A 20,620-nucleotide genomic window follows, 5' to 3' on the forward strand; every position below is an offset into this window, starting at 1 on the left:
GAGAAAAGGAACAGCTCTTGAGGTTACAAAATGGTTAGTTGTAAATTGTGAATTAAAGATAACCTGATAACTGATGGGAGTTATTCTAATGCCATGCCACTTTGCTGTAACAGCAATTCTTACCAGTTCAATTAAGCTTATATTTTCAAGGATTCTTAGTTTTCTCCTGGAATTATGATCAACATAGTAATTTTTTATATTATTTTTTCTGAGAAACATTTTTAGGTAATGGGGGGAAAATGAGCCCTCTCTTAGAATATATAAAAGATATATAAAAGACTGTTTAAAATATGTATATATGTATAAAAGATGTTTAAAATATATTTCTTTGTGGAACATATTAAATGGATCACTATTTGTATGAGATTTTTAAAACTCACTGTGGCTTATTATGCAAATTTTAAACTGACATTGGATAGGTAAATTATGTTTAGGCAGTTTTCAAGAACTGGATTTTTGATTCAATAGACCATAGCAACTCTTCGATGTGCTATATTGTAATTCATTAAATTATCTTCTAGCACATGCATAGCTATCATGATGCTAATGGGTATTCATATTTAAATCATGAACGAAAGTTATACATATATACACCAATTTTTCATATCAAAAAGCTTGGAACTGAAAGAACTATAGAGCAAAACACAGTATTTGAACACATTTTTATGGTGTTGTGATTTCTAGATTATCTCTGTATTTGTTAAGCCTATCTGTTGTGTCAGTTATCAATTCATTGCCTTTCATTTCCAAATGTACCTCCAATATGGTAAACAACAGAATTGGCTTAAGCATTTCTCTTTTTAAATGCACACTGTTAAGTTTCTCAGTAGAGGGCAGCAGGGGAGATTTTGCAGGAGGTAGAGACTTCCTCCAATTCACAGCACTATCCAGGAGGATAGGCAGTGTGGGTATAAGGACATCTGGTAAGGAACTACTACTTAGCAGTCACAAGCCTAGGATGAAGGTCCTTTGACCTTTCAGCCTCATCCTGGCAATGATATTTCTACAGACAGCCTGGACTCCTCTGACAAGCCTAGTACAGCCTGCATAAAGCTACTTGTGTCCAGAAGGTCACACACCAAGTCAGTCCTTCAAAGAGTAAGTTCTAACAACCTTTCACCCCTACTGGCACCTGGATTCCCACTGCAGATCCAGCAACCATTTTCTTGTCACATGTCATTTTCTTATCTTTGTCTATACCTCCGGAGGTGGCTGTTGTTTGCACAGCAGTTCTGGCCTGGCCATTCCAGTGGTCAGCTCTGCTCTCTAGGAGCCAAACTACATTTTCTCCAGTATTTGAACACATTTTTACAGTGTTGTGATTTATGGATTATCTCTGTATCTGTTAATACCCTTTTCAAGTTTACCCTTTCTTAGGTACTCTTTCTCTGCTTTACCACACAGAATTTCTTTATATCTTATAGTTATGTTTGTCAGAGTCAGTAATTCTTTGTATTAAACTGTTCTGCTTTAACCTACTACATGTTTTTTTTTGTTTGTTTGTTTTGTTTTGTTTTTGTCTCCTGATTGGGCTCAGAGTGCTACTTTGGCTTTCTACAATTAGAAGTGAAACTTGTTCAAGAGATCATTTTATTACAATAAGGGCTACTACTTACTGTGAACTATCTATGTGCCAGGCTCTTCACAATTATGATCTCACTTCATCCTCATGGAAATCTTATGAAGTGCGTACTTCATTCTACAAATGAAGTATATAGGGATCCCTGGGTGGCACAGTGGTTTGGTGCCTGCATTTGGCCCAGGGCGCGATCCTGGAGACCCGGGATCGAATCCCACATCAGGCTCCCAGTGCATGGAGCCTGCTTCTCCCTCTGCCTATGTCTCTGCCTCTCTCTCTCTCTCTGTGACTATCATAAATAAATAAAAATTAAAAAAACAAACAAATGAAGTATATACAAGGCTTATAATTAAAGCAATTTACTCAAGGTCATGACTGACTCAAGACTTAAAACGAGTCCTCTCTCAATACTATCATTGTGCTTATCACTACTATCTTAACTCCTAAACACCATAAAAGTCAACTAAAATGTCCACGAATATCTTATTTTTTTCTGAATGATTGATAACATAGGATCTTATGGGTTTATTATCCAGATAGAACGTAAAATACATATTTGGATATCATAGCTTTCCAGGTTATGCTTGAAGCCATGAATATAAATAGAATCACCCAAGGAGAATGGAGAAAAAAAAAAGTTAACAGGCTTGGAGAAGACCTGGGAAAACACTGACATTTAAAGAACAGAGGAGGGATCCCTGGGTGGCGCAGTGGTTTGGCGCCTGCCTTTGGCCCAGGGCGCGATCCTGGAGACGCGGGATCGAGTCCCACGTCGGGCTCCCGGTGCATGGAGCCTGCTTCTCTCTCTGCCTGTGTCTCTGCCTCTCTCTCTCTCTCTGTGACTATCATAAATAAATAAAAATTAAAAAAAAAATAAAAAAATAAAATGTTAAAAAAAAAAAAATAAAGAACAGAGGAGCTCTCGGCATTCCGCACGAGGTTGGAGCACACGCAGGCTGCTTTCTTCTCCGCTGTTTAAGCTCTCAGCCTCGCAGCCCTTCTATTGCCAGGATGTCACTTTCTAACAGGCTGACTCTGAACAAGCTCGACGTGAAGGGCAAGTGGGTCGTCATGAGAGTGGACTTCAACCTATGAAGAGCCTATGTTCCTATGAAGAACAACCAGATAACAACCAACCAGAGAATCAAGGCTGCCATCCCAAGTATCAAATTCTGCTTGGACAATGGAGCCAAGTCAGTTCTTATGAGCCATCTGGGCCGGCCTGATGGTGTCCCCATGCCAGACAAGTATTCTTTGGGGCCAGCTGCTATAGAACTTAAGTCTGTGCTGGGCAAGGATGTTTTATTCTTAAAGGACTGTGTGGGCCAAGAAGTGGAGAAAGCTTGTGCTGACCCAGCTGCTGGGTCTGTCATCCTGCTGGAGAACCTTTGCTTTCATGTGGAGGAAGAAGGGAAGGGAAAAGATGCTTCTGGGAATAAGATTAAAGCTGAGTCAGTCAAAATAGAAGCCTTCCAAGCTTCACTTTCCAAGCTAGGAGATGTCTATGTCAATGATGCTTTTGGCACTGCTCACTGAGCCCCCAGCTCCATGGTGGGAGTCAGTCTGCCACAGAAGGCCGGAGGTTTCTTGATGAAGAAGGAGCTGAAATAGGCCTTGGAATGCCCAGAGCGACCCATCCTGGCCATCCTGGGTGGAGCTAAAGTTGCAGACAAGATCCAGCTGATCAGTAATATGCTGGACAAAGTCAATGAGATGATTATTGGTGGTGGAATGGCTTTTACCTTCCTGAAGGTGCTCAACAACATGGAGATTGGGACTCCTCTGTTTGATGAAGAGGGAGCCAAGATCGTCAAAGACCTGATGTCCAAAGCTGAGAAGAATGGTGTGAAAATTACCTTGCCAGTTGACTTCGTCACTGCTGAAAAGTTTGATGAGCATGCCAACACTGGCCAAGCCACTGTGGCCTCTGGCATACCTGCTGGCTGGATGGGCTTGGACCATGGTCCTGAGAGCAGCAAGAAATATGCTGAGGCAGTTGCTCAGGCTAAGCAGACCATGGGGAATGGACCTGTGGGCATATTTGAATGGGAAGCTTTTGCCCGAGGAACCAAAGCCCTCATGGATGAGGTGGTGAAAGCCACCGCCAGGGGCTGCATCACCATCATAGGTGGTGGAGACACTGCCACTTGCTGTGCCAAATGGAACACAGAGGATAAAGTCAGCCATGTGAGCACTGGGGGTGGTGTGAGTTTAGAGCTTTTGGAAGGTCCAGTCCTTCCTGGGGTGGATGCTCTTAGCAGTGTTTAGTACTTTCCTGCCTTTTGGTTCCTGTGCACAGCCCCTAAGTCAACCTAGCACTTGCTGCATCTCTCCTTGGCATTAGCTAAAATCTTCCCTCATGTCAAAATTCAGCTAATGGCCAAGAGATGCAGTACCAGGAACCCTTAAAGAGGCGCACAGCATCTCAGCTCCTCTTTACTGCACCCTGGATTTGCCTACATTCTTCAGGATCCCATTTGAATTTCTTAGTGACTAAACCATTGTGCATTCTAGAATGCATATATTTATATTTTGCTTGCTAGAAGAAAATGAGCTGTGTTGGCTTCTCTTTTTGAAGTAGCTTATTCTGATTACAGCTGTGTCATTGTTTCACTACTCAGCATGGAAATAAGATGAAATTCCAATTGTAGGCAGGTAGGGAGACAAAGTTGGTGATCTATTAAATCAATAAAAGTATCCACTGAAACAGAGAAAAAAATAAAGAACAGAGGAAAAGAAACAGTAGAAAAAAAGCAAGAAAGTATAGTGTACTGGAAGCTAAGAGATTTTCAGAAACGAAACATCACAAAGAAAACAAGAAGGACGATGAAAAATGTGTGTTTTGGCTTTAGCAACATAGAGGTCAATGGTTGGAAGAGTGAAATTGGTGGGCCTAAATTCCATATTATACTGAGATGAATGCACAAAAGGTAAAGAAGTATAAACTTTGAGTAAAACAACTCTTTAAGATACTTGACAATGGAAAGAAGAGGACTTCTGTGAAGATATGTAGGGCCAAGGTGGTATTTTGGGTTATTTCCCATAAGATGAGAGAGACTTGAAAATGTTGAAGTTGCAACATTCTGAGAACTTAATGTTTAAGATATAGAAGGGAAATGAATGATAAAATCCTCAAGGAGGCAGGAAGTATAGAGAGCATATAAGGTGGGTGAATTAAAATAATTCTTAGTTTTAAAGATTTTTACATCAACTTTGACATTCACTGATTTTGACACTAATCTTACCTGAATCATACACATAGAGAAAGGGGGGATGGGGAGGAGAAGAGATAGCTTGTTTTCAACAAATAGAGTTAGCATCATCAGCCTTGCATGGTTTTCCTTAATTTTATTTTATTTTATTTTTTTAAAATTTTATTTATTTATTTATTTATGATAGTCAGAGAGAGACAGGCAGAGACACAGGCAGAGGGAGAAGCAGGCTCCATGCACCGGGAGCCCAACGTGGGACTCGATCCCGGGTCTCCAGGATCGCGCCCTGGGCCAAAGGCAGGCACCAAACCGCTGCGCCACCCAGGGATCCCGGTTTTCCTTAATTTTAAAGTTCTAGTAGAAAGCTCCATTTGTCTGGGAGCTATAAAGTCATCTTTGGAATTTCAGATTCCTACTCTGTGTCATATTCTCCAGTCCTCTAGGGAGAAGAAGCTGCTGAATTCATAGACATGTTTAGACTAGCAAGGCCTACTGCAGAGAAAGAAGGATGTACATATTTCAGAACACAAAAGGATTGAAGTAGACTATAAGTCCCTTAAAGGGAAGAACTATGTGAAATCACTCTGTTGTCCATTAACTAACCTAATCTTTCACTTTGGGCAGGTACATAATTAGGATACTTACATAACCATACTCATCCTTACCTAGTATATTGGGAGGTTTGGCTTCCGTAACATCCTTTATAGAAAAGCTGTGTCTATCTAAACTGATTTCTTCCGATTTTAAACTAAGCAAAGTAAAATATTAAGCCCTCTCTTGCTGTGGTGTATTCCAAGTGTCCCTATATTTCGCATTGACAGTCTTTATTCTCAATCAACTCCTTCGGACCCCCTGTAGTTTTCTAATTTGACCTTTCCATATAATTCAAATGCTAGGACCTAGCCCACACTGAAGTAACTCTCCAACACAATTTTGGCAAAATTAAAGTAGGCTCTGGCTTTTGGAAAAATAAGTAATACGGTAATACATGTTAGCTCTTTATTTTCTTCTAATTTTTGACATTCAAGTGATGCCATAGTGCTTTATCGTTAGCTACATCAGCAGTTAGCTTTGCCAAGTGAGGTTGCTAGCTCTTCTAAATGCAAATTAAAAGAGAAAAGAAAAGAAAGGAGCAAAGCATTAGCAGGCAGCAAAGAGATATGGTACATGGCCAACAAGGTAATAGCCTTATGGTGAGCCACTGCTCCAGAGAGGGAGGGTTATCTTGTCAATGGTATTAAACTTAAGACCCTGTTTCACTTGCACTGATGTCTGTCAAGGGAAGGGACCGGGATGCAGGAAGAGATTAAGAACTTCTCCCTAAATCAGTAATCAGTATCCTTCTAACAACCACAGAAAGGGTCTTAACATCTGTGAGAGTAGTCACTGTCCAGGCTGTGAGGAAACACGGGGAGAGGTGTGTAATGTTCATTGCTTCTAACTGTGAACACTTAACACTTGCGGCAACCGGAAAGAATCTGCAGTGCCCTCTTCATTCACAAAGGACACTATGACTATCTATTATTGAATAGTGGGTATTAGAAGAGCATCTCATCATTTTTAGAGTTTTATTTCACGTTCATAAAAACATTTCCATTTTTCTCTTCCTGAAGAGAGCCTCTTGGACTGAAACTGCCAGTGACTTTCCACATCCCTCATCCTGTTTCATTACAGAAACGCTCATAAAGACACAATTTTCTCCTATCAATAAATATGTTTGATGTTCCATAGAAGTTCTATGTAATACATGCAGAACAATGGAGTCAGACTCTAGGATTAATGATTGTCAAAGCAACTTGAAGCGACGAGCCTGCCTCTGGATGCTCAGCGGTGGATGTGATGCGGGTGTTCAGTGGGAAACCAGAATGAGCAATAAAGCCCATGAGTAATAATCATAAATCCCAAAGAGGCATCACCCTTTCTTAAGACATGTTTAAACTCCTTGAGAACGAAGACTGTAAGGTGCAATCTGCTTTTAGAGGCATTATATTGTTCTAATACATTTAGTTTAAGTTGGAAGTGGAGCATGCCTGGACTGAGGAGCTTTTCCATGCAGTGGACTCAGCTGCAGCTCCACGCGGACTGCCAGGACAGGATGCGATGCTGATGGTGTTCTGAGCAGACTCCCAACATTTTCCTAACTTGAATTTGTTTTATTTTTACATCATATTCCTGTTAAAGGCTCCTAAAATCTCCTAGCCATCAAGTGTCTCAAAATACAGACTCTACATGGAAAGTATTTGGAGACGCCGAATAATTTAGTGTGCCTTACGTATAGGATAAGGGACAAAAGGACTGATGTTTCTCAAAACAGACCATTAGGTTGGCTGTATTCAATTCTGATTCTATATATTTAGGACTCACTGAATTCATAGTTCACGGTACTTGCTGCCAAGATAAATAGTTTTTTTTTCTGCTTTTTGTATTTTCTCACATGAAGACACACTCACCAAGAAATCAAGTAGCAATTGAAGAACTAGACACACTGTGTGGGAAACGTCATGTTGGATATATAGTCTAGATGACCCCTTGATTAATACATAGAGGATTCACCTTTTTTCTTTCACTTCTCATTATTTTGAATCACATATCGCACAAACCAAATAATACTACATCTCAAAGGGAAAAATGTACGAAAGTATTTGTCAACCAAAACTCCTAGTAATTCATCACAGAATTTTCAATGTGCTGCTTTCCATGAACCTCATGCAAGTTCATGAATATTATTGAAGTCCACTGTCATGTAAAGTTTGGATCTTGCAGGAATCTAGGAAAAAAGTTCATACACTCTTTTCTGAATATTGGTAAAAATATATGTATAGTGCTCAAATAACAAGGATACAGTGAAGCAATTTTTAAGGATTATCCTACCACAGTATTATTTTACATACTTAGTAAAGAGATAAACTCTGTTCAGGAATCTCAAGACAGGGGTTTTTATTACTTCCAGAAGTTCAAGTAATTATTTAATAGCTACTATAGTTTGTAAAACATTTTAAAGTTCAGGTTGCACATCATTAGCACAGAGCCTCAGTCCTGCAGATTTCAAGCCTCAGAAACAGGCAACATATACTTCGTTTGATGGAAATTCAGACAGAGATATCTAATTCGCTACCCTGCGGAGTAAGGAAGATAAGCTGAGGCATCTGGTCAACACACTCAATGGGGATGGGGAGACCTTGCCATCTCTATAAAGGGGGTAGAGATTTATAAATCTTATTATTTCCATATATATGGCCTTTCACAACTTACCAGCTTATTTTCACATAGCTCATTTAATATAACAGTTATATAAAAGGTAAGACATTATTTTTTTCTATTTTTATTGTTGTAACTTCTCTGCACACTCATCACCTTAATAACACCTAAATATTACCTTGAGATGACATTTTTTGTTTCTCAAAACCTTCACTAGATCTCATGCTCTTTGGAAGCATAGAGTATGCATAAAGTGCCTTTTCTAGTTATAGTCCATACATGTATTGTATCTATGCACACACACAAACAATACTATAAAGTTCAGTACATGATAGCCACTCATTGAGGGCTGAAAAATGAATCACTGAGTGAATAAAGGAACACCTCACATTGTTTCATTTCTCCTTAGCCCTTTTGATTATCCATTCAATTAATTTATTACTAAGTACCTAGCACCGTGCCACCCTGTAGGATATTAACGATACAGTAATCAATTAAAGGTTATTCCACAGTGTGGTCCAATGATCTGCCTGCTGCCATCTGGATGCTTGTTAAAAACTCAAATTCCTGGGCCCAATCCCAGACTTACTGAATTAGAATCTCATGGATACTGAAGTCAGAAAAGCATTGCACAATAAGTTGACAATCTTGCAAAAACAGGTCGATGGATTTTTAAAAAAATCATATTAAAAAAACATCCTTTCTTTTAATCTTTCTACAGTATTTTCTCTATGCAATTTCTCTTAGTTATAGATTGGGTAAGACTAAAATTCAGGACAAATGGAAAACTAAGAACAACATGTAAATGAAAATTCTAAACCAAGGTAAATGGTGAACTAGTTTTTTGGGTCTAGGACTTCATAAAAAAACAGTCTTTCTGGGAACCCATCCTTGTGAAAAGCATTAATCATTAGAGAAAATCAGACAGGAATCTACAAATGACCTGGAGTCATAAATCAAGGAACAATTTTTGTCCTCATTTAGCCATGGTTATGTAGAATATGAAAATATGTATTCCCAGTAGTGGAAAAACCAAGTCCCAGTCAATTAAATTATAGACTGCCACTGGCTTACTTACATTCATGCTTAAAAATGATGTATTATTTTCCTTTCCCATTTCTATTACTTGATATTCTTGCAACTCGTTTAATTATTATAACTGTTTTGTGACACAGAGTTCAGTTTACAAAGACCTAATCCAGAGGTAAAGAGCCCAGTTTGCTTGCTCTCTCCCTGCTGTCTCAGTGAGACTGAGTCAGGGCTACACTTGGGGCCTTCCTGCAGTCTCAGATATCAGAACTCTGATCATGTTGTTTTAGGGTCAGTTGCTACAGATAAACTGGATGGATCGGGGTGGTGGTGGTGGAGTAGGGATTTTAAAGCTGGGAGGAGTGGATATTTATCCCAGCTCTGTTGGTAATTAGCAGAGTGGCCTTATTTACTTATTCTTTGCTTTTCTCTAAAATTTAGTCATGCAGTATTAAAGAATCATTGCAAGGAAGAAAAATAAACACTTGCCTATTTCCTGCTGATTAATGGAGCCAAGATATAACCGTTATTGTTAAATGACTATTAAATGCAGGGTGGTGATGTTTAGGCCTAGAAAAGTAAATCAAATTATTTGAAGTCACCCAGCTAATAGAGTGCAGTGTGTCTTGACTTGCATTTACTCAATTCTCGTCAGTATACTTTCCACTCTCAAACATTTCCTAAGCTTGTAGATGAATTACAGTGGTTTATAAACAGGACGGGGGTAATTGCCAAGAATATGGAAGTGGACAGGGAAGAAGGAGCACATGCTGTAGTTAATAGATCTCAGGCAGAACAAGAACAAGTGGCACCGGCTGGCCAGTGTCCAGGTTCTGCTGAAATGTGAACGCACAGGATTCTCTGAAGCCTGAAGGAGCCTGTCAGACTGGCCAGAAGTAGGCGGTGGCACTGCAGCAGGAATGGCTGTCAGACCTTCAGCCAATTTTTTTACCTTAGCAGCTCTGGCTCCCTGGTTAGTCTCCATTACAATATTAATCTCTGAGTTAGTAGAGAGATTTTCTGACCAAATACTCTTTTAAAAGAAAACCTGTTTTCAAATCAAGAGAAATGTTAAACTGGTTAGAGTTCAAAGTCTGAGGTAGTCACCATTCCACATGACCACAAGAAATGTCTTAGTTTTGTATGCCTGGCATGGGCCACAATAACTAAGAGAGGCAAAGAACTCACAAGGCCATCTGGGGAAGTTTCTTCAAAGGCAATGGCAGGATAGGTTCTATTTGAAGAAAGATCAGAGCAAAGAACAGTTAATTGTAGTTAGAACAGAGTCAAGTATATCATGTTGCTGGCTTGATTAGAGAGCCAGGACTGTGATGGACAGTGATGAAGAGATTTTTCTCTAAACCAAGGGTCAAGAACCTTTTTCTGTAAAGGGCTAGACAATATTTTCAGTTTTGAAGAGCGTAAGATTTTGTCACAAGTACTCAGTTTGTCACTGTAGCACAAAAGCAGCCATAAATGACTGGCAAATGAATCAGTAAGGCTAGGGTCCAATAGGATTTTGTTTGCCAAACGTGAAGAAAGCTAGATTAGGTCTATGAGCTATAGTTTATCAACCTCTGCTCTGGAATAAAAACGTTTAAATTGAAAAAGAAACATTTGTGTTGTTTCTAGTGTCCCTACCCCACAGCCAGTGGGGAGACCTGAATTTTTCTTGAACCAAAACCTCTTCCATATAACACAGAACATACCTTCATAGGTTATGAAGGTACAGTGCAGGTTATGGAGGATGTTATCACTAAGGGTAGGGGAGACTCTGTACTAATGTTACAACTTCTGTGTGAATGTAAAAAAAAAAAATAAGAAGTTTAATAAATAAAGAGGTTGGCGTTATTGCTGAAATAAATCACTAATTCCTTTTGACTGATTTATTCAGCGGAAAACACAAGGTCATAGACCAAAGGCAGTAACTACAGAGGCCCTGAACCCACGTTAGGGCACAGAGCAGAGACTTGTCATAATTCACGAGAAGGTGTAATTGGACTCCAGAGCCTGGATTTCTTCCAGTTCCTCTCCTGTCTCCTGGCCTTTGCACCTGCTTCCCTCTGCTAGAAACACTCTTTCCCCTACATCTTTACCCAGTTAATGCCTACAGGCACTTCAAATGGAAGCTTAACTGCCATGTATTCCAGGACACTTTCTCTGACCACCCAGAGTAAATTAAACACCACCCACCTAGTTTGGAATATTCATCATATATTATCCCAATTACTAGTTACCTGTTTTCCCTGCTACGATGTGAGGTTCATGAAGAGAAGGATTTGTTCTATACTTTCAGATATGTTTTCCAGGCAAACAGGCAAAGAATGAAAGATAATCATAATACCCATTTTATGTGAGGATGTGGTTAAATAGGCACTTTCATATACCAAGAGATGAGGAGATTCTCATGTATTTCCTTGATATTCTCTCTCTCCCTCTCCTTCTGGCTGGAAAGGAGTACTGGTCGTGAAGAGTCTCCGATTTTACATTCTTCCCCAGCTTCCCTATCCCTTAGCATAACATCCAAGCTTTGAACATGACAGTTAAGACCAATGTATCGGGATCCCTGGGTGGCGCAGCAGTTTGGCGCCTGCCTTTAGCCCAGGGCGCGATCCTGGAGACCCGGGATCGAATCCCACGTCGGGCTCCCGGTGCATGGAGCCTGCTTCTCCCTCTGCCTCTGTCTCTGCCTCTCTCTCTCTCTCTCTCTCTCTCTCTCTCTCTGTGTGTGACTATCATAAATAAATAAAAATTAAAAAAAAAAAAAAGACCAATGTATCCCCAACATCTAAGGTTAGTGCCTGGCACTTGCTAGGTGCTCATTAAATATTTGTTGGAAGAATGAATGGATGGATAAATGCTTGCCAAGAGGGCTCATACTACAAAACATTTACACCAAGTTGATCTGAGCTAGAAAAAAAAAATGTAAGAAAGTATCATTATAAATTTCCAAAATGCTGTGGACTCACTATCTTCCCTTCTCACCTCTTCTCCAGAATGGCAGCGATCCCTGTCCCACTTACCAAATGAGAGGAGAGACACAGAGAAGCTAAATGACTCCTCTAGGGCCATGGTTAGTAAGAAGACAGTAGGCTTAATTCATGGGAGAAGAAAGATGCCTAAGATTGCAGGATCCTACACCCCACTCCTAATCTGGAGATCCGGCGTTGCCAGTAAGCACCTGAATTGTCCCAAGGTCCTAAACTAGGCTAATTCGGAGACGAACATCCAGATGGCCTTCATGTAATTTCTTCCAAGTCAAGTGCATATCAAGGGGGAGAAACGAAAGGTGCTTTGTGCAACAGGGCGCAATTTCCAAGAAGGCCAGCAGGTGGCGGCAGAGCACACCCAGGCGTCTGGTCTTTCTGGCTCACCTGCTGTTTTCCACCAGGTAATGCACAATTTTGTCCAGCACCTTCTCAAACAAGGCAGTGCGGATCCACAGGTGCTTGATGGCTAGTGGGGACAGGTTGGGCAGCTTCGGCAGCTTCCGCACATTCTCCTGGAGGCCCTGGATCTGATTTCACCTTCAAGACCAGTAAAGAAGAAGGATGAATATTCACAAAAGAGGAAATCCAACAGGACCAATATGCAAACAGCAACCTCTCAAGGAAATGAAGGGAATGGCAACCAAAACAACAAAAGAGCCCTTATTGCTCCTGGCAAGTGGGCAAAGAGTTGGAGGAATCATAATACCCAACAAGCATGAAGATGCAGGGAAATACACTTTCATACACTGTTGATGGGTAAGCCGGATTCTCATAGTGATTCCCTTCCCTTCCCTTCCTTTCCCTTTCCCTTCCCTTCCCTTCCCAGCCCAGGACTTCAGTCACACAGAGGCACCTTGGAGAGCTGTGGGCCCAGCATCTCAAAATTCATGAGAGCCTCACATGGGAAAACCCTTCCCTACCCTACCCTACCCTTCCCTCCCCCTCCCTTCCCTTCCCCTCCCCCTCCCTTCCCTTCCCTTCCCTTCCCTTCTCTCTCTTCTCTTCTCTTCTCTTCTCTTCTCTCTCTCTCTCTCTCTCTCTCTCTCTCTCTCTCTCTCTTCCCTCCCCCTCTCTCCCCTCTCCCTGTCATGGATAAGTGGTTGCATGAATGAAGGAATGGCTCTCCCTTACCAACTGGCATGGGTATCTCTAATTCCTCCATTAGAAAGTCACTCCCAATATCATGGAAGGCCGATGGACATCCACCCCTTTAAGAAGTTCTCAGCAAACACCTGGAAATTTAGCAGATGGACTGGAAGACACCTGAAAACCAAGTGGCTGAGGAGTCACTTGGGATTCCTAATGGGAGTTGGCAATGTAAAATCCACAGCCCTGCCCATCACACAGTTCTGGCCAGCAGCTCTGGGCTGGTATGGCCTGAAAGGCAAGGCAAGGGCCATTGCCCATCCAGTGAAGTGGAAGGAACACCCATGGCAGAGAAGGCAAACATGGCATGCGTGCTTCTTTCTCCTGTCTCGTGCCATCTAATCAATCTGAGCATTCTTTCCTGTGAAACCCAAGAGTAGCTCTAGAATCTTTCACAACAAGGTCCTTTGGGCAGCCTCTAGCAACAACTGGAGCTGAAACCTATTTGGCATCCCTGACCAGGCTCCAGATCAAGGCTTTGGCTGAACAATTAGGACTCTGGCGAGGCTCTGGTGGAAGGTGCTCAGGTACACATACTCAGGCCATGAGCCTCCCCCAGCAAACATAATCAGCTCTTAAGACATGTGAGTGAAGTCAAGGCTCCCCTTCAATGGTGGCCTCAATGTGACACCTGGTCCATGCAGACAGAGACCATACTGCTTTGATTAAACTTTGGTCTTCCTGCATTCAGAATGGGGTCTGGCTCCCAAAAGCCACTTTATGCATTCAACAATCGTGTCTTGAACATTTCTAGGCACTGTCCAGGCACTGGGATGGGGAGTAACAGATGTTAGTTGCCTGTTCCCAGGAGTTCAGAGTTAAGCGGGGAAGATAGACAAGAATCAAGGAAACAAATGAAAGAGTAATTAGAGGTGGTGATAACCACAGGGAAGTAAGTAAATAAGTGATCTAAAAGAAAAATTGGGTGAGGGTTGGAATTTATCCTTAACTGGGGCAAAGCCTGAGATGACAAGAAACTAGCCACAGAAAATGAAGTATGGGAACCGGGTGGTGGGTAGAACATGTGCAAAGGCCCTGGGGTAGGAAACAATCTGGCAGGTTTGGGGAGCAGAAAGGAAACCGGAGAGAGGAACTGGCAGGAGGCATGGGTTCTTGCAGAGCTCAGGGAGGAACGTGGAGTCAGGGGGACTGTCCTCTGCAGGGCGTGCCCTGCCCATACCCCATGCTCCATACTCACGTGCTCTCAATCAGCTGCTCCAGGTCCTGCACCTTGTGGCTCAGCTCCTCGGCCGGCGGGAAGTTCTTGCCCACTTTCATGAAGAGAGCTGCAATCTCGTTGTAGCACAGAAAGCCAGCCGCCCGCCGCCGCAGCCCATGCAGGACGCAGGCCTCCACAGCCGCTGTAGGGACATGACAGTCAGTAGGCCCTGCCCTGCCCACACTCCCATGCACCCAGCCCAGGACTTCAGTCACACAGAGGCGCCTTGGAGAGCTGCGGGCCCAGCATCTCAGAATTCATGAGAGCCTCACATGGGAAAACCGCATATGCCTCTCTCCCTTCCACTCCCTCGAAAGGGAGCAAGACAGCTGAGGAGTTAACCTATGCTCGCTGCCCAAGGTCAGACTATCTGCCCACATCCTTTCCCAGACACTAAGAAGTCGTGTGACCTCCAGCAACTACTTCCCCTCCTTGTGTCTCAGTTTCTTCATCTGAGAAGTGGGGAGAGCATGAATGTGCATCTTAAAAGGTTGCTGTTAGAATGAGGTGGAAAAAATGCATGGAAAGCACTTCACACAGAGCCCAGTACACAGTAAGCGCTTTAGGAACATTAGCTATTGCTCCTGCCAGGGAGAGAGGAGGGACCAGACCACAGGACTGTTGAGCTTTGTCTGGGCTCAAGATAAAAGTGACATAAACGTCACTACTGTGATTCCAGTAACAGCTAGCATTACAGATCTCATTCTCCCTCTGCCACAGCCAAGGAAGAAAGGACAACCATCCCCATTTTTCAGATGTGAAAACTGAGGCTCTAAGAAGCAAACCGAATTGCCCAGGGCCACCTGGAAAAAAGTGACCAAGTTGGGATTCAAAACTGGGCCTGAGGGGGATCCCTGGGTGGCTCAGTGGTTTCGCGCCTGCCTTTGGCCCAGGGCACGATCCTGGAGTCCTGGGGTCAAGTCCCGCATCGGGCTCCCGGCATAGAGCCTGCTTCTCCCTCTGCCTGTGTCTCTGCCTCTCTCTCTCTCTCTATGTCTATCATAAACAAATAAAAATAAATCTTTAAAAAAAAAAAACCAGACCTGAGCCCATGGTGTGCTCACAACACCTGTGTCTCCATGAAGGATTTGAAGAGAGGCTTCACTCATCATTTCCCGTGTCTATGTCTGCCCTGGGTGGTAGTCTGGGCTCTACCTCTAACTTGCTGTGTGACCTCAAGCAAATCACTTTCCATTTCTGGGACTTAGTGTTCCCTGCTGGGAGACAGTCCCTGTGGAGGCCACTCTGATGACCCCAATCTTATTTCTGGTACTTTCAGCAGGCCTCTATTAGTGTTTTCCTACCTTCTATCTCACACAGTGAGACCAGTGTGTAGTTTTAGCTTACTCAATCCTGGTGGAAAAAGCCCACGAAGTGAGTGTGCTAGTCGCCGTCACTCCAAAGAAGGAGAACGCCAACAGTCCAAGGGTTAAGAGCCCGGCCAAGGTCATGTTGTGTGCAAGGACAAATACTGAGAAGTTCTGGTTTAATTTCTTGTCTTGGGTTGTTGTTGTTGTTGTTAGCAATTACTTGGCTTTTATTTTTTTAATTAATTTTTTAAAATAGGCTCCACATCCACCATGGAGCTTGAGCTCATAACCCTGAGATCAAGAGTTGTGTGCTCTACCAACTGTGCCAGCCAGGTGCCCCAGTAATTGCTTGGCTTTGAATGAATGTCCACTTATTGCCTAATTTGCTTATGGGCTTAAAATAGTCTGGATAAGCATCTATTAAACACCTTCATTTTTGCTTACACACACAACACTTTTCATCCATTTATACTTCAAGAAGTTAAGTAACTATCCAGGTATTGGCAGCTTGGTTGACTCTTTCTGACAATGAATCCTAAGGAACGGTGGATCAGAGACCCCTCAGGGAGACCCTGTAGGCCTTACTCAGTGCCATCACATTTCTTCCCTCATCCCAAACTGTGGCTGGAGTTAGAGGATTATTGTGATTTTTATCACTTTCTATTCCTCTAAGTCTTTAATGGGTAGGTATCGTAGCACATTTTGAAATGGGCATGCCGATTATTTTCTTTGCAAATAAAGATGTCCGGGAGAAAAAAATATAGGTAAATACATTCCCATATTTACATTTGTGTGTATGTGTCCTTTCATATACATACATGTTCATGTAATTATGTGCATACAGACTCCTCTATATATACATAAATATGCAAGTATATAAATATACATATATATGTAGCTTAAACAGATCTCACTTCAAAAAACATAAAATTTTGCCAAGGTCACCCAACACACAAGTGGCAGAGAAGGGATGTGAACCCAGGTCGGCCTGGCTGCAAAGGGCCCAAACTGACGTCAGCAGGCTCCCAGGTCATGACGTGTGTTCCCACAGGTGGTACGCCCAGCCATCTGGATGAAGCCGAGGGCCCAGTCAGGTCTCCTCGCTCGGGCCTCTCTATGAGACCAAGGCCACGAGAGGGGGATTACAGCACGTCCTTCACCCCAACACATGCCAGTCATGAAATAATAAAGGTTTTTAGGGAGAAAGAAACTCCCCCACTTATACGTACACACTGATACGTAGAAACAGAATCCTGACTCCGGGGACACGCAAAACCTGCGTCTGTAGCCTGTAACCGAGGTGGAAGTATAGTAACAACCTGGCAGCATGGTTATTTCTGGAGCCTTGCAAGCAAAGCTGATTCAAGGAGAGACGTCTGAGTCATGCTCTGAGCCCTGGGCCTGCCTCCGGTGCTGAGCCAGCTGGACATGATCCCTCAGGATGGTGTGATGGTTCCTCACTCCCTGAATTTTTAAAGCCCATCCGTCCCCTCCCATTATTTAGCAACAGCCATAGGCAGGGCGGGGGAAGGGGCACGGAGCCATTCCTCAGATGGAGCCATTCCTCAGATGCGAGACCCACATCACTAGGGGTGTGGGTTGGTGGCTGTGAACTGAGAGGGGAAAGCAGGCCCTCCGGCATCAACAGTGATTAACCCTTCGTAGGTTGCACGGGGGCCATTCTTAATGTCTTCTGGAGACATTGTTGTATTTCCAAATTCCCTAATGGGGCCCCTTGGAAATCTGAAAATAACGTTGGAGTTACAAAGCAAAAAAGCAGTTAAGAACCCTTGCTTGCACAAAGATGCCACTCCCCCAGGTCAGCCCACAGAGAAAGAAGCCACTTTCAAGGCCACAGGCCACGGGCTCACCACAGAAGGAGATGATGCGGCTGCTGTCCTCGTGGACAAACTTCCGTGTGACGGCCTCCTCCATGATCTGCTTCACCTGGAAGGCAGAGGCAGCTGGACGGGAGACCCAAATGCAACCCGGGTGTGGTCACCCCAAAGGGCTGTGTCGCTCCTCCTGGGCTTCTCAGGCCGTCCACAGTGTTTTGATAACTGCTTTCCTTTCATACCCTCCTCACCCCGTCTTCTGTTAAGTCTGAGGCCTGTGGCCTAGAAGAGCTCCACACTTCACATTCTCCTGAAGCATTTTTTCGGGTGCTTGCTCTGCACTTTTCAGATGTCACACGAAATGTCATCTCCCTCCTTGACCCCATTATCTGAGACAGCCCTCCCCGTGACTCCATCCATTCCTCGTTACAGTTCCTTCAGGGTACTTACACTATTCCTGTCCTGTTTCTTTGCGTACCGTCTCCCTCCTCTGGGATATAAATGCTCTGAGGGCAGGGCCTCATCTGCCTCAGAGCCTGCAAACTGTGGCCTCCCTGATGTTAGGGGCTGAACTGTATCCCTGCCCCCCACTCATACGCTGAAACCTTAACCCCGAGTACCTTAGGATGTCATCTATTTGTCGACAAGGTCTTCAAGAGCTAATTATGTTAAAATGAGGTCATTAGGGTGGGCGCTCACCTGGTACCACTGGTGTCCTTATAAAAGGAAGTCTGAGCACAGAGCACTACAGAGGGAAGAGTCCGCCATCCTGGGAGAAGAGGGCCATGTACGAGAACACCCAGAACAGAGCTTTCCCTCACAGACGTCGGAAGGAGTCAATTCTGCCAACACCATGATACTGGACTTCCAGCCTCCAGAAGTGTGAGAACGTAAATATCTGGCATTCAGGTCCCCCCGGGTGTGGTAGCTTGTCATGGCAGCCTGGGCAGACGGACACACCCACCGTCAGCATCCTCACCATCACGCTCCACGTCCTCATCCCCCCAGCGGAGCACTTCTCTGCCAGAGGAGGAATAAGTGAACGAGTGAATGAGTTCTAGGCTTACCTGTATTAACTCACTGTACCCTCTCCTCAGCCCTGTGCGGGGTGGGCCTATTTTTATGAGAATGAAGATCAGAGAGCCTAAGCAGCCAGCCCAAGGTCACACAGTGTACAGGAGGCAGGAGCAGAAACCCAGGCTCTTGATGCTACTCTAGAAGCTTCAGCCAATGGCTTGTCTCTGAAAATAATAATGCTGCTCTAGCTTACACACACTTGCACAGCACTGTGGTAAGCACACATGGTATTATGGAGTCACATGCTGAAGCCCTATTCTCCCCCTCCTGGTGTGATGGTATTTGGAGGTGGGGCCTCGGGGGGGGGGGGGGTAATCAGGGTTACACAAAGTCCTGAAGGCAAGGGCCTCAGGATGGGCCTAGTGTCCTTAAAAGAAGAGGAAGAAATCAGAGCAAAGTGAGACGGTGGTTGCCTGCAAGCCAGGAAGAGAACCCTGACCAGGAGCTGAATCTGCTAGCACCTTGACCTCGGACTTCTCAGCTGGCAAACTGCAAGAAATAAAGGTCTGTTTAGGCCACTCTATCTGTGGTGTTCTGCTACGCCAGTCTGAGCAGAGGCACGCGGCCAGCCCCACATAATCCCCACAGCATGGTTCCCAGGTGGCCCCTACCACCCACTTCATTCACAAGAAAATTATGAAATGCAGAGGTATCGGTTACTACCTAGCCAAGGTCAGAACATCCAAGGTCATCCTGCTGAGGTTTCTACGCTGGGCAATCTGACTCCAAGGGGAGCCTCTGCCCACTCCACTCCACTCCAGAAACAGGGGTCAGATGCACTTACTGGGGTCACCGCCCTCCGTGACACAACAGAGGAAACAACCCCTTCCTCTTACTCTCCCTCTCTCCAGAAGGCCGGGAGGACCCCCTAACCACTGTCTGTGGTTCATAGCAACACTGGTGCTCTTATTTCCCAGCTCAGCTCAAGCCGGGGTGGAGTCTGGGGGCTTTGGCCTCTCTCTGCTACATGATGGCCTGGCCCAGCAAAACTAAGATTCAGAAGTCCGCTGTTGGCAAAAACCATGGGCAGAGTTCTTGGGAGGGGGGGGTTCCTGTGTGCTTGAGGAGAGCAAAAGGGCTTTCCAGGTTGGGGCACGGAGTCCAGGGAAGGCTACTGGCCCCTCCTTGGCCCCTTGGAGAAGAGCTGATCACATGGTAGGTATCACAGTGTGCCCCACAGAACCCTTCAGGACTGGAGGCTGCTTAGGGGGGTGCTGGAGAACCCTTAGAGGGGTTGCCAGTCCCTTAGAGGACAGGGGACTACTTCAGCCACAGGGAGAGCCTGCCCCAAGGTCTCACTGCTTCCCAGGGTGGCCCTCACCCAGAGACTGGAGCAGGCGGGCCCTGAAGATTTGGCATCCTCGCCCCAGCTTGGGACAGCTTTGAAGGGCCACAAAGCTCCCTGGGAACTCGCCGTGGCGCTTCCATGAAAGCCCCGTGGCCCATCTTCTCCTTTGGCCCTCTCCTGCTTGCTTCACTCTGCTCCCCGGGTGTCAATCCCAAAGGCATACCCAAATAAGCCTGCATGCTGACCTCCATCTCCACAATGGCCTCCACTCAGGTACCGCCAAGCCAAAGCATGCACACATGTGAGCAACAGTCAACAGGGAGACGTCGTCGTAAACAGTTCAAATGCTCATGAATGCAGTTCGGCAGGAGGCCCTCGCACTGAGGGCACAGAGCAGCAGGGATGGAGTCAAACAGTCCTGCCCAGGACGACCTTTCACTCCAATGAGCCAAAAGGTAGGACAAGCTAAGACAGGCACAGGGCAAATGTGACATTGCCCAGCAGGGCCAGCAGCACCAGCACCAGGTGGGACCTGGTAGAGACACAAATGCTTGGCCTCCGACCCATGGAATCAGCAACTCCAGGATGTTTATCAAGCTCTCCAAGGAAATCACACGCAAGCTCAGATGGCAGCAGGAGGTGCGAGAGGATAGAAAACAGGAAGCTGTCCCAAAATCCTTAGGAAGAGATTCAGCAGTCACGGCTCCTGTCTGGGACCTTCCCCACACAGCCAGCCC

The 20,620-nt window shown here is 44.5% G+C and overlaps 1 protein-coding gene and 2 pseudogenes across 1 annotated transcript in view; 1 reads left to right on the plus strand and 2 right to left on the minus strand.

The window, feature by feature from the left end:
• LOC140594268 (FAS-associated factor 2 pseudogene) overlaps nt 1-12,531 on the minus strand; it is a 65,188-nt pseudogene extending 52,657 nt beyond the window's left edge.
• Nucleotides 1-20,620, minus strand: part of LOC140594281 (small G protein signaling modulator 1-like) — a 49,612-nt gene that overhangs the window by 10,471 nt on the left and 18,521 nt on the right. Inside the window, exons 3-6 of the mRNA XM_072725190.1 lie at nt 17,555-17,630; nt 16,913-16,972; nt 14,353-14,515; nt 12,042-12,545 (exon numbers count right to left, since the gene is read on the minus strand). Of these exons, the coding sequence (XP_072581291.1) occupies nt 12,542-12,545; nt 14,353-14,515; nt 16,913-16,972; nt 17,555-17,630 (303 nt within the window). The 3' untranslated portion in view covers nt 12,042-12,541. The remainder of the gene's footprint in view (nt 1-12,041; nt 12,546-14,352; nt 14,516-16,912; nt 16,973-17,554; nt 17,631-20,620) is intronic.
• On the plus strand, nt 247-4,276 carry LOC140594277 (phosphoglycerate kinase 1 pseudogene; annotated as a pseudogene).

Source organism: Vulpes vulpes, chromosome 10 (genome assembly GCF_048418805.1).
Source record: "Vulpes vulpes isolate BD-2025 chromosome 10, VulVul3, whole genome shotgun sequence".
NCBI lineage: Eukaryota > Metazoa > Chordata > Mammalia > Carnivora > Canidae > Vulpes > Vulpes vulpes.